Source organism: Phasianus colchicus, chromosome 8 (assembly GCF_987193195.1).
Source record: "Phasianus colchicus chromosome 8, bPhaCol1.hap1.1, whole genome shotgun sequence".
Classification (NCBI taxonomy): Eukaryota; Metazoa; Chordata; class Aves; order Galliformes; family Phasianidae; genus Phasianus; species Phasianus colchicus.
Genome location: NC_143443.1, coordinates 35,449,013 through 35,462,284, shown reverse-complemented (window position 1 = coordinate 35,462,284; position 13,272 = coordinate 35,449,013). Strand labels below are relative to the sequence as shown.

At 50.5% G+C, this 13,272-nt stretch overlaps 1 protein-coding gene across 2 annotated transcripts in view; it reads left to right on the top strand.

Annotated features, from left to right (window-relative positions):
• STK32C (serine/threonine kinase 32C) overlaps window positions 1-13,272 on the top strand; it is a 60,072-nt gene that overhangs the window by 30,093 nt on the left and 16,707 nt on the right. Inside the window, exon 2 of one of the 2 annotated variants that reach the window (XM_031597294.2) lies at window positions 2,456-2,511. The exons of the other annotated variant lie outside the window; for it this stretch is intronic. Coding sequence (XP_031453154.1) covers window positions 2,456-2,511 — 56 coding nt within the window. The remainder of the gene's footprint in view (window positions 1-2,455; window positions 2,512-13,272) is intronic. 2 annotated transcript variants of the gene reach the window in all.

Below are 13,272 nucleotides of genomic sequence, written 5' to 3'. Positions count from 1 at the left end.
AATGCATTGATAAAGTTAATAGTGCTGTGCTGGTCCTACAGCTTTGCTGTTAAAAGAAAGCTATGTCTGTATACAGTGTGATGTCTCTAGCACTGCCGAGAGTCATTTTTGGGGCTCAGTCTTCCCCAGTTTTATTGTTGAAGCTGGAAAACATGCAGATAAGCAGTGACAGATTGGCTCTGCCCTGAAGATGTGATGTTTAATTTTCTGTTTTCCTCTGTCATGAGGATGCTGGCTGCAGGTCTGCTAGCTGCAGTCATTGCTTTCCTAGGAAGGGCACCAGGCCCTGATGTTGGGCTCGCACGGGGTGTGCTGAGTGTGAAGTTTTACAGTGCTTTTTGTCTTGTCGTACTTTCGGGTATTTCATAAAGAGGTACAGAATAAACAGCAACAATCTCAGAAACATTTGCAACGTGCTGCTCCTGTGCTTTCCTCCCTCAAATGTTGAGGTTTGCTTTTTCCTTACTGGGATCGCTTGCTAATTCCTGAAGAAAATAATGGGACTGGAACGCACTTCAGATCAGCAGAGCTGTATTCAATTTATTCACAGGGACATATTTGCTGACAGGCTCAGAGGCCTGAAAATGTTCATACCTCGATTTATTCCTTGACTACCAACTGGAGCTTAATCTGGATCAGCTGTAGTCATGGATACGTGAAAGTGACAGTTGGGGTTTTGTTTTCTAAGCAGCAATGCTCTTCTGCACAGTATTCCAAACACCGTTTTGAAGAATTGTCAGGCTGTCCTGTGGGGCTCATGCAATGTGAGCACTGGTGCACGACCACTGTACTCCGGTGTCCTCTGAGTATTTCTTGGTTCGGTTCGTGGATTTGCTTGCGTGTGGGATCTGTTGCCTACCGTGCTTCAGCACTGCGTGCTAGGAGGCTGGATTTCAGCATTGGGTGCCACTAGCAGCTTGTGGCCTGGCTGTGTGCTGCTTGGAGAGGCTCAGTGCGTGCTGTGTGGCTGCAGCCTGCTGCTGCCCCGGGCTGCGGTCCCGCAGTGAGCAGCCCCCGTTCTGCCCCCCGGTGCCCCTGCCCACATCTCACGGCTTCCAAACCCAGCACCGCTGAGCCCTGCTGGGGCAGCTGCTCGTTGCCGAGGGGTGGCGGAGGTGGGGAGATGGCTTCTGTGTGCTGGGGGCTGTGGGAAGGACGGGGCAGCCCCGCTGCTGTGTGCCTCCCACGCTGCCCTTGGTGGAGCTGCCGGTGGGGGGCTGTGTAGGCAGCTGGCCGGCGTGCTGTTTTCCATTTCATTTGGCAACATTGTCAGAGTTCTTCTGCAGAAAATGTCCCACAGAAGTGGCAATAACAATATTTTGGATATAAGCCGAGCAGAAAAGGATGATAGGAACTCCGCGGGCATGTGTAGGCTTTTGATTCATCCTCTGAGATGACAGATGTGCATTTACTGGAGGTATGGGAGTGGGACTCTGAATATTTATGGTGAATTCTTTGCTCCCACTCTTCCTGTGTGATTTTTGCTCTGCTCTCTGTTCAGTGCTCTCTTCCCATCCGTGTGTCACTCCTGCTGGAAGCCCCGCAGCTGCTGCCTCCCTGTCCCACCCTGCAGCGCTCCTGGAGGGGGAGGCGGTGGAGCAGAGGCTCCTTCAGCAGGGCAGGGTCTCAGGGGTGGTGGGTGGGATGGCAGGGCAGGGTCACGGGGGGGACACAGCTACCAGGGTATGAGGAGGCAGTTTGTGCACAGGACTGGTATGTATGGGCTTTTGTGGCAGTATTTCTTCCTTCATTTGTCTGCGAGGCGCTCTGGTTATATTGCACTGGGAGTTGCCTCACTCTTGGTACCAGTAGGCATTTTTTATTTAACATAAGACCATTTAACATAAGACCAGCATTAGATCAGATCACAGCAACGGGTTAGAGGAAGTGGTTTTGTTTGCAAATTGCTGACAAAGGCAGTAAGTGGACGTTATGTCCACCTTGTCCTCTCTGTCGTGGCTCCTCGCTGCGGCTATGGAACAAGTAGCAGATCTGCTGCAGGTGGGTTTGCACGTGAGGAGAGTGGAAGTCAGTGCCCATCTGCTAATTGTTGTCCTTTGGAAAGCACAAATAAAGCACCAACTGAATGTGCACAGGAGGAACGTGGGGAGCAGGGGGAAGGAGGGTAGTGAGAGCTGGCTCTGTGCTGATGTCCTGGCCCTGTCCTCCTTTCTGAGCTCAACCCATTTGTGCTGCTTCTGTGAGACCCCTCCACATTGCCATGGGTTTGCTTAGCAAGCTGTCACACAGTGTTTGTTAGCAACTTCAAGCAGGTAAAAACAGACCACTGAAAGAAAAGCGAGCGCTGCTCTGCATCTTCCATGTAAGGCAAGGCGGTGATTTTCAGTACGGCTCAACCAATGCTCCTCACTTGTCTCCCAACCTTCTTTTTCAGTATGAGCTCTTTGCAATAAAGCACTTACAAATTTAAATTCTTTTTTTCTTTATCTTGTAGTGAACTTTGACCACTTCCAGATTCTCCGGGCGATTGGGAAGGGAAGCTTTGGCAAGGTAGGCTTGGACACTCGGCTCGTTCCTCCGGCATTTCATCGGGTAATTGCTGTTGAGTACTTCAGCTTATTGAAACGGTATTGTTGCTGAAATTAATTATTTCTATTGTGGGATGGTGGCTGCTGAGTGAAAACACAGGAAAAATGCCTAAAGGAAAGTACTTTTTTGCCATGAGGCATTGCTTTAACTCTTGGCATCGTGGTGAAACAGCTGTATTTTACAATACCGCACAATTCTGGCCATTTTATGGCAGGTATTTGTTATGTTTTCTGCTTCCTGAGGACGTTTGTTGTTAGTGAGAGCAGGCAGTAGGGCAGAAGGAGCTGGAAGCGGTGCTGGGGGGCTGGCAGGGCCGACACGGTGCAGGCAGAAGGGCTCAGTGCAGCCTCGGGCAGCTCTCCCACTCAGAAATCAATTCTGCCTAAGAGTTTTTGTTGATTTTTTTGTTTTTTAAATAAGGTTCTTTTTGCCAAGTATGTGGGAGAAGGTGGGAGAGGATGATCAAAGAGCTGGATAGCTCGGGAAGTCAATTAGTTTGATTTGCTGGTTTATATTCATTTTCGTTCCCTATTTCACTGACTGTATTTGCTGCTTTTATCACAGCATTTTACACTGTTTATTTGCAGTGAAAGCTGAGTATGCGTGTATGAGACTTCATTGTGTTGTTACTGTTTCACAGTTATTTTGTCACCTGCATTCTACTGTGTCCCAGCAGTAGCTGTGCCCTTCTCTTTAGATGAGACATCTGCACCCGAGAGACTGGACAGGAGCCATGGGAGCAATAGCCCTGGTTGTGGTTCATGACAGTTGCTGAGTTTGGTTGTCATAATCATCTCATGCAATGGCTACTAGTGTGGGGTTTGTGCTAGGACTGACTGACACTGGGGCAAGGAAATGCACCTTTGAAGATGGGCAAAACATGGAACATTAAACTTGTAAAATAGCACAAACTGCTTAAAGGTGAGTGCAAGTGCCTTCGTATCTCCCTGCACTGCTGAAATAATCTTGAACACAAGCTGAATGATCAGAAGAAAGCTTTATCCCCTCATTTCCTTCTGGTCTGGTCATCTGGGCTGGCTTCTCCCAGTCTGGCTCTGATGCTCTGATCAGTGAGGGTAGGGGCCCAGGACTGGGCTGTGCTGCTCCTGGCTGCAGTGCATGGCAGTGGCACAGCGAGCAGCGCGCACGTGAGCCGCCCGTCCTGCCTGGAGCCTGGCTGCTTGGAACCCACACAGGCAGAAGCTGCTCAGGAGGTCTATGGGATGTGTTTTGGCAGAGAGCCCACATTTTCACCAATTGCTCGGAACTTCTTTAAAAATACTTAAAATCTGTGGAGTCCTGATAGTCAGTCTTGAGAACCAGTAGGAGTACGAAGTGCAACCGCAGTCCTGATGAGGTGCCGTCCAGCTCTGCTTGCAGCTGGGAGAACAGACGTGTGAGCAGCAGCACTTTGGTAGCACTGCTTGCTAATGAAGATGTTTCGTCGCAGCCCCAGTTAATGGAGGTATCTATTGCATCGTTCTGGCGTGCTCGGGGCAGAGTCTGCCCACACAGATCCCTGCCTGCCTTACTTGTGAATCCCACGGGAGGAGGGCTAATGAAAAGTGATGCCGAGTGCAGTGCAAGTCAGGGAGAGGGTGGGTTTTAAACAGTCGCCCACATTTGCACTCGTAACTCTTGAGCAAGGAAGGAAAAGCTAGAAGGAGAGTAATATCAGATTTCTGAGGTTAGTGGGGAAGTGGAGAATGAGGTCCTTCCTTTGGGCAGTGCTGTAGGGATAAGGCAGGCAGCAGGTGTTTCTGACAGCAATAGGAAATGTCAGTGTTATGGCTTCTGCTCGTTGCCTAGGACAAAAAACCTAAACCAAAACCTTACTAAAAAATAGCAGCTAATGCTTCTTTTGAGGTCATACGAGGAGGCTCATCCTTCCAGATGTGAGTTTTCTGGAGAAGGGGGTTGATTCTGGTGCGCAGCAGCACTGTGTGTGCTGGAGAATTACTTGTACTGAGAAGGAGAAAAGGAGGAGAAATGTTGGTGTCTCAGGGCAGGGCCTTCCTGACTTTGAAGAGAGCATCACTGTGGCTTTGGTTTCTGTTTATGTTAAAGAAAGATGAAGTTTACAGCATCACAGTCTTTCAGCCATCAGAACTGTATATCATTTCAACAAAATGCTGAAATGATTCATCTGTCATCTTTCTGGATAATTATGTCAATATGATAAATTTCCTTTGATGCTGAGAAAAGCTTTTTACATTTACAAGGTCATTTAAAACTCACATTTAATGATGGAAAATGTGGTACTACCTATATGAGAGCTGTTATTTGGAATCAGCAGGCGAAGCAGAAGTGGAGACCGGAGGGACCCTAGCTGAGCTGCCTGCAGAAAACAGCCCCTTTTTGTATCCTACAGAAAATCTTAATCATCATTAAGATGCTATTAATCAACTAAAGGTCGTGCTCAATTCCTTGCTCAAATTGTCAAATTTCTAATATTTTCCATACATATCAGGGATCATATTATTTAATGTACAGTTTAATAGGAGTGCTGTGTCTGTCCTGTAGCGCAGCCCTACTTCTGACACAGGGCAGGCTGCTGCAGTTTCACTGGGCAGTGACCGGAGGAGCAGCAGCCTGGGGGGGATTTCAGCACTGGGTCCGAGTTAGGAGCTGCTGTGCTAATGGGAAGCTCAGTGTGAGTGCTGGGCGGCCTCTTGAAAGGCGCTGTGAGGCTTGGAAGCCTTGGAGACATCAGTTGCATGGGAGGTGCCTTGACATCTCCCTTTGAGAAGCTGACCTTTCCTGGGTTAAGTCTTTTCAGTTCGAGCCAGGAGGCAGAACGGCAGATCATTCTCCCCGAGGTTTCCTTTTATCTGAGCTTCTGAGCTTCCATACATACTCTGAATCAGTTGCTTTTTCTTTTTTTTTTTGCCAAGGATTAAAGAGCTGAGGTTGTGGGAAATGCGTGGTTTTCACTTCACTGCTGTGAGGACATCAAAGCGCATCCATCTTTGCTTTTGAAGTCGGGGGTTGGGCGGGGGTCCTGTGGGGAGGAGCGGCGCTGGGGGCACGAGGCGTGGTGGTGTGTGGGACCACTGCCCCAGGGCTCAGCCCCCACTGCCCGCCGTGCCCCTGCCTGCTTTGGCATCGCTTTCCCACTGTCTGAGCTGCTCAGCGCTGGAACGAAGGCTCGTGAAGACAAGCAGCCGACAGACGGGAGAAGGAAGTCCAGGGGTGTGCTGGTGTCACAGGCGGAGCAGTGCTCATTCCCTGCTGTGCCGCCGATCCCCACTGCAGTCAGCACAGCTCAGTGCTGCCCTGCTCCTCGTGGGGTTCACACAGCCCAGAGCTGCGCCTTGGAAGCCTTCATCTGCCTTCCAAAGGTCACACATGCCCATCCCGCAGGTACAGTCAGAACATTCCCTTAGGGTCTATTCTCATCTGAATACCTCTTTGGTATCAACGCAAACTTCATCCTTTGTATTTTTTTTTCACTGCTATACAAATGTTGAATTTTCCTTCTCTGAAGGAAAAACTAGAAACACAATCCTTCGGTTTTAAAGCACTGCAGATGTGGCCCTTTTGTTTCCCTGCATGCACAGGACAGGCACCAGGCTGAGGTTACCCCAGGCTGCGTGCGCTGCAGGCCCCGTGTCAGCGCTGTGTGCCGGCCCTGCGGTGCCACCAGGCTGTGCTGTGCTGTGCCGAGCACAAGGGCTGTGTTGCGGTGGCTCAGCAGGTGGACGTGCCACCATTACCCGTATGGGAGGGCTGCTTGTGTAGCCCACCCTGCTCCCTCAGCGCCGCCAGAGCAGACCAGGCCCCAACCCGTGGCATTACACTGAGTCTGGGAGGGGTGCGGGGGTCTCTGGCAAGCAACATTCAGGCTCCAGCATGAAGGCCTGCTGCTGTGGTGACTGCCAGCAGGGGTGGGACTTCGGTCTCTGCCCCCTCGTGACCTGGAAGGATGTGCGAGGTGCTGGGCAGGTGCAGAGCAGAGCTGTGGTGACCTTCCTATGGAACTGCCTCCTGAAGGGAGCCAAGGGAGACAGAATGGCAAAGAACTGAAAGCTGAAATGGCTGTGTGGTCCTTGGGGTCAGTATCTCTGGTCAAGAGCCGTGGGAGTAAAATTACAGAGCAGAAAATGCTGTCAAGTCTGAGTGAAGAAATGAACAGTAATGTCATCTGAAATGAGTCTGGGACATGATAGCGTACCTCACCGAGGACATGCCTGGGGTGTCTGAAAGATCAGCCTTTGCAGGACAGTGATTCACAGTAGGAGCTACCCCCTTTTGTCACCATGCACACCCAGTGCCGCCTTAATGCTGGGTTTTGCTCCAGCCCCCGGCGTTCCTGGAGGTGAGTCATCCTGGGTGCGACGGAGGTGGGACCGACCCTGCCACCAGCAGTGGGGCTGGGGACTGGCAGAGCCACCCCAGCATTGTGCTGTGCCCAGCTGTGTGCCCCTGGCCTGTGCCCAGCCGAGCTGTGCCAGCTGCAGGCGTCAGGAGCTGATTCTCCACCCGAGTTCTGTTTGCTGCTTGCTTGGGGGAAACATGATGCTGGTTGTAAATCATGGCACTTAAACACCGTGCCTGTTTTCAGGCAGGGTCTGACCCTGAGCTCGCTCCCATTTGTCCACTGATTCATTACATCATGTCTCAGGGAAGTGTCCGTCTATTTTGCTGAAGCTTCTTAATGAGGTGAGGATGACTTTTCTAGGGCAGTACTTATGACTTGCTCTGCTTGTTTGCAAGTGCACGTCTGCTCCCACACCTTCCTCTTTGCTTCCCACCCCAAAGCAATGAAGGGCAGAGGCAGAGTGTGCTGCACTGATGCTGCTTTCTGGGCTCTGGTAACTGGGCAATGTACCACAGGTCAGGTGCACAGCCAAGACTGAAGTTTGTGCATGAGCTCATCTCCTTGGTGGTCTCCTTGGTGGGTGCAGAGTAAGCCCTGGGATGCTTTCATCAGGTTCACTCCCCAGCACTTGGTAGGCATGCTAAGTGTTGGGCTTGCAGAGTTGTTGGGGAAGGTGCCTGCTTACGCCTCTCCTGCAGTTTTGTCACTTTCTTCTGTTGTCGTTTCTCATCAAAGTGCTGCAGCACTGGGGGGGATTGAGCATCTTGTTGCCGGAACAAAGCCTGTCTGTATTGAGACAAAGCAGCAAGCCCTGAGTTGGTATGTTGTATTCATGAAAATGCCCTGGTGCCCAATAGTACGGGTTAATGACTGATGGAGCCCTCCTCTCCTTCTGGGTCTGTGTTTTGCGCTGTCTCGTTGCTGTTCACAGAGCTGAGAGGAGCTGCAGTACCTTCAGGACAGCCCTCCCTCTGTGAAATCTGTCTGAAAGTGGACAGCAGTTCTAAGTCAATGGCAGCAAGTATGAAAAAGCCACGTATCCTTGTCTTCTCCACAAATGTTTAATTCATGAAGCCATGAGCTAGGCTAGCAGACTAGATCCCTACCAGCATGAGCCTGCACTGTAATGCAGCTCATAGCAGAGCTCTTCTATGGGAAAGCCTGAGTCAGGGCTGTGTGCAGCAGCCGTGTCCCTGATGCTTGGAGCAGCTGTGTCACACAGCTGGGGCAGCTCATGAGGTGTGCAGTTCCCACCACTCAGCCTCGTGGCTGCAGCATGCCAGCTCCATCTCTGTGTGTGTCAGTGCTGTAATAACTATTCCTGGTTAAAATCTGGCTCCTACCTGGGAGTTCTCTCAGAAGTAAATTCTAATAACATCATCTGCCCCTCCAATTCTAAGCTCCAATCTGAGCTGCATGCAGGCTGCTATCTAACGTGGCCAACTTTAAATGGTCTTGTTTTAGAGTGAAAAAAACCAGCGCCCTGCTTTGCTCATGTTAATTATAAATCTCTCATTGGCTTAAATATGGTGAGCATTTGGATCTCCTCTGTGTTCTGACAAGCCGTCATGCAGCACACCCCCACACGCCCATTCATTGTACTGAGAGCAGGGGATGTTTCAGCATCAGATGCAGGATTTGGCAGCAATTAAGTTGAAGCTAAATTGGATGTCCAGATCATCTGCAAGTCCTTAGAAGCAGCAGCTTATCTGTTGTACCAGTGGTTGGACCACTGCGTGTCAAAAGCTGCTCTTAGGAAATGTTGAATGTGTTAGCATGATACAGCAAATATTCCCTTATCTTTTTACAGCAGTTCATTGAAGTAAATACTGTCTGTATTCACCCTGAGATTTATGGGGTGTCCTTTCTTTGTTATCCTAGGCAGCGCCGTAGTGCAGCAGTGGCTGTGGAGCGAGGCTTGTTCCCTGCTTCTGGTGCTGTGTTCCTCCTGGTGGGTTGGTCAGAGCTTGGAGCAGTCTGACATTCACAGACTCCCATGTAAGCGTGTGCACCGCTCAGAAGCAGGTCTGCTTCTCACAGCAACGGTGCAGACGTAGAGAAGCTGCAGTGGGTGCAGTTCTGTTCTGTTTTCACAGTGGTGAGTATGGGGTCTGCCCACAAGCCAGTGGCAGTGACTGAGATTCTCCCTGTGTCGAAGTGTAACATGAGAAAGTTAGCACAGGATGTGTCCTTGTGATGGCAGGCTGTGGGTAACTGCTGCAGTCGGAGCTCTGCAGTGCAGGGCAGGAGGTGCAGCAGGAGCTGCGCCCCAGGGCAGGAGCTTCTCACGGGCTGTTCCCCCCAGAAGGCATTTTCCCCACTGTGTGCTTTGATTCCTCCAGTTCTCCTGTCTATTTTCCAGTATTTTCAGAATTTGGCACTGGTTTTCCTGGCTTCCAGGGGAACCATGCAGGTGGGTCTGGAGATGCACTGAAGGAGAATGTGTTTGGGGACCCCCAGCATCTGAGTGCCTTCTGTGTTCTTGCACTGCAGGGCTGGTGGGTCCTTGTCCCTGTGCTGTCAGCTCCAGCTCACAGCAGCAGTGATGCTATAAGAGGTCCCACTTCACTGTTATGGAGCAGAAACCTGAAAGTAAAGATGTTTTTTTTTCCTGTTACCCTGAGCTGTGAAACTGGGTTGTACTGGAGAGCAGTGATGGATAGAAGATAGGCAGATATCCACTGGATATCCATTTCCACACAAACATGAGATTTCCTTCTCTGGACCAAGATCTAAACTGTGCTCTGGTTTTCATAACTGTAAGTGTATTTTTCTCATGTTCTGTACACTTCTATTGTTGTTGACATGTCACAGTTCTGGTGAAGGATATATTTTCCTGTCTGGTCAGGATTTTTACCTTCTTCAGTATACATCTGCACTGTATACACATGAAATCTCTAAAAGCAAGAACAAAAAGGTGAGCATTGCTTTCACCACAGGATCCACCGAGAATCTGTGATCATTACCATTCCCTCGCAGATTGGCAGTGAGATTATTGTGTTATGGTACTACTTCTGATCTGAAAGTATTTTTAAAAGCACCCCAAATTTCTATAGAACACCCTCAGCAGATTGTGCAGTTTAACAGCCCGTGCTGAGGACTGAAGAGCACCCAGCCCGTTCTCAGCAGCTCGCTGGGTGCTGTTAAGAGGACACTGGGCGCTCGGTGCTCACCACTGCTGATCTGTGAGCTCGTGCTGGCAGAGCTGCTGCATGCTGCTGCAGCCCAGGGCGCACAGCTGGGCTCTGTGCTGCTGCCAGCAGGGCTGTGCATGGTGCTCAGCAGGCAGCTCGGGGGATGCGCGTGGCGATGGGCACTGAGGGAAGGTGAGCAACTCAGCAGGATTAATTAGTGCAAGCACAAAAGCTCCACTAATTAAAAAAGCTCCACTAAGTGCTTAATGGGAAGCTACAGTAGATAGACGCTGTGTCTGGTCATGTCCTGCGAGCTCTGGGTTTGGGCTGTTCCTTTTTCACAAGGCAGAGGTACTGGGGATTTTAATGCCATAGTGTAGAGCAGCTCTGAACAGATGGGGCCATAACTTGCCCAAACGTCTGTCCTGCCAACTTCTGGCTCCAGACCTGCAATTGATGGAATAATTACTGCTCGGAGCAGCACGCAGTGTGCATGTGGAGCTATTTGCTGTCAGCAGCACTTGTTTGCACGTACTCTGATTTCTGGCTACCAGCTGGCAGACCCGACACCCAGAGTCAAAATCTGGGAGGTTTTCATACAGCACTGGCATGTTGGCTGGCTTTAATGAACTGAGGTGAGCTTTGCCCACCTTCTGTTGGGAATCTCTCACAGTTTGCTGGCATTGTAGTGCCAGCATCTGCAGCGTGGCAGCTCGAGCAGCTACGTGTGATCCCATGTGCCTGCTGCTCTGCCTTCCAGCACAGAGGAGCGTTGCGGGGGGAGATGTCTACCAGGGCTTTGTAAGAATTCAGTGGTAAACTCATCAGCACAATGCAGTGAGCTCCTGCCAACGCCACACTGAGCGCCTGGCTGCACGTTTCATTAACTCCCTCCTGAAAGGTCCACACGTGGGGCACGAGCGGTGCTGCCTGCTTGGCTGGGAAGCTCATCCCGTGCGTGCAGCCCTGGCACAGCGCGGTGCTGCGGGCACACAGCCCATGGCACAGTGCTCACAGCGCTGCTGCCTGGCAGCGTCTCTGCAAGGTGAGTGGGAGGGTTCTCCAGACAGCACAGGGAGTGTTTTTGCCTTGGGATCAGGAATAGCTTCGGCATTAATTTATGTTCAGAGATTAAATAAAGCCCTCCGTTCCTCATTGGAAGTAATTAGATTTCTGTCTGCTCCCAGGTTTTATCAAATATGTAACTAAAAAAAAATCATCTTGTCTGCCTCTTCGACTGGCATATAAGCATCACAGATCTAATTATGGCCGTAATGAAAGATAGTTCCAAGTATAAAGCTGGACTCAGAATGCACACTGTCCACAGAGGATGTACTTTTCACGTGTTATTCAGAGTGGATTTGCAGACAGGAGCCCTGATCCCCACAGAAATCCATGGGTTGCTCCGTCCTGGAGTGAACGATGTCTCCAGGATGGACACAGCCAAAAGGCAGAAAGAAGACGAGTCTCACTGTCTTCAGGGGTTTTTCTGCAGGTCGATGTGACTTTTCACCGTTGTTCTTCAAATAAAATCAGAACCAGCAAATCCCAGCAGGGAGATGAGCGCGGTGGAAGCTGTACAAAACTCTGGAGCCCGTCAGGACGGCTCCAAAGCTCAGCTCCCCAGGGTCCTCCTCCCCATCACCGCAGTGGAAAGCACAGCTCCCATCCGCTGTGAGACTCCCAGGAATGCTGCAGGGCCGCACCGTGCTGCACCAAGGGCTCATGTTGGAGGCTGTGGGCAGGGGCTGCCTGCGTGCTGCTTCAGCAGCTGTAAAGGCACCACATTTTGGGACATCTGTCAGTGAAACCACAGAGCTGCTGTGCAGGAGGCGAGAGGTGGGTAAAAGAGACAAAACAAAAAGCAAGTGCAGCTTTTTCTTCTCTGGTTCCTTGGTTTATGTGCTGTCATGTCCTTAGCTTTTCCTTGTATGTTTGGGTTCACATCCCCAAGAGGCTGTGAGTGGATAATCACTCATACCCCAAACTCGATTACAGAGACATCTGTGTAATATCTGCCTGGATGTTATTTCCTCAGCATAACGTGAAAAGGAAGTGCCTAATCTGAGCCATCTAAAATTGCTTTTAATCATAGGATTCATAGCTTGTGGATAACGTCTGCATTGCCCCTCCGTGAAGCCTTACAGGGAACCTGGAAGGGATCCCATGGTAGCTGCAGATGGAAAACCTCCGCTCCTGACTTGCTCAATACAGGAGCCGGCCAGGAGAGCTTTTCCTGAGGTGTTTTTATGTGCTGGCTGTGTTAGTTCAGACGTGATTTATGTCGGTGGCAATATAGGAATAAGATTCATTTGGAAAGAAAATAATTACGCAGCTTTGAGCACTCGCCCAGCTTTCCTGGCCTCGTGAGTTCCTTTCCCTGGCACACGGAGGGCTGGCCCTGCTCCGAGGTGGCGAGCATCAGTGCTGCAGCCCTGCACAAGGTAAGGACACGGGCACAAACTGAAGTTAGCAGTGTGGGCACTGAGGCTCTGTTGTGCGCAGTGTGTTTTATTTTAGGTCAGATGAGGTTTTCATCTCTATCATAAGCAACTGAGAGAGGGATTTTTCATAGGAGTGTTGACATGACCTGAAAGCGTCGGCAGGCTTGCTGTGAATAAAAGTTTTATCAGCTACTGCTGCAGCTTGGCTGGAGCAAACAGTGGTATTGAATTAAAGAGCTTTTAATGATTTATGGTGCTGTGGCACACCGGTCCTTCATCCATCTGGTGATAAAGCATAACTTTCAGCAGGGAAAGAGCAAAATGTAAGCCTCTGTGAAAAAGATCTTCGGGAGTAAAATGTGGTGTTTGGAGTAGAAAACAAAACGAGCTCTTGGGGTGAGGACGTCAGAGCAGACATGTCAAGCTGTGGCCCTGTGCTTACAGCACGTCTCTGGGGATCATTGGCTTTTTCCATTCACTGCAACTTCATACCTCTTAATTTCTCTTATACCCGGGTAAACCTGTTCTGATTTTGACCTCTGCCTCTGAAGAGGAGGCTGTGTTATTTAACACACTCACTGCTATTGCTGAGACGTCGCTGTAACGCAGCCCCAGCTGGCTGAAGCTGTCAGCAGCACAAGGGCTGCCCGGTCCGTGTTGGGGTGCACAGCTCTCCTGCTGCAGGCTGGCCTGAAAACGTGGGGGTTCACAGACAGCATCTGAGTGCAGCAGGAGGACCTGTTTGTGCCGCATGTCCCCGTCTGTGAGCACCAAGTCCCACGGTGAGTGCAGCAGCAGCAGTGAGCCGTGGCTCTGTCTCAGC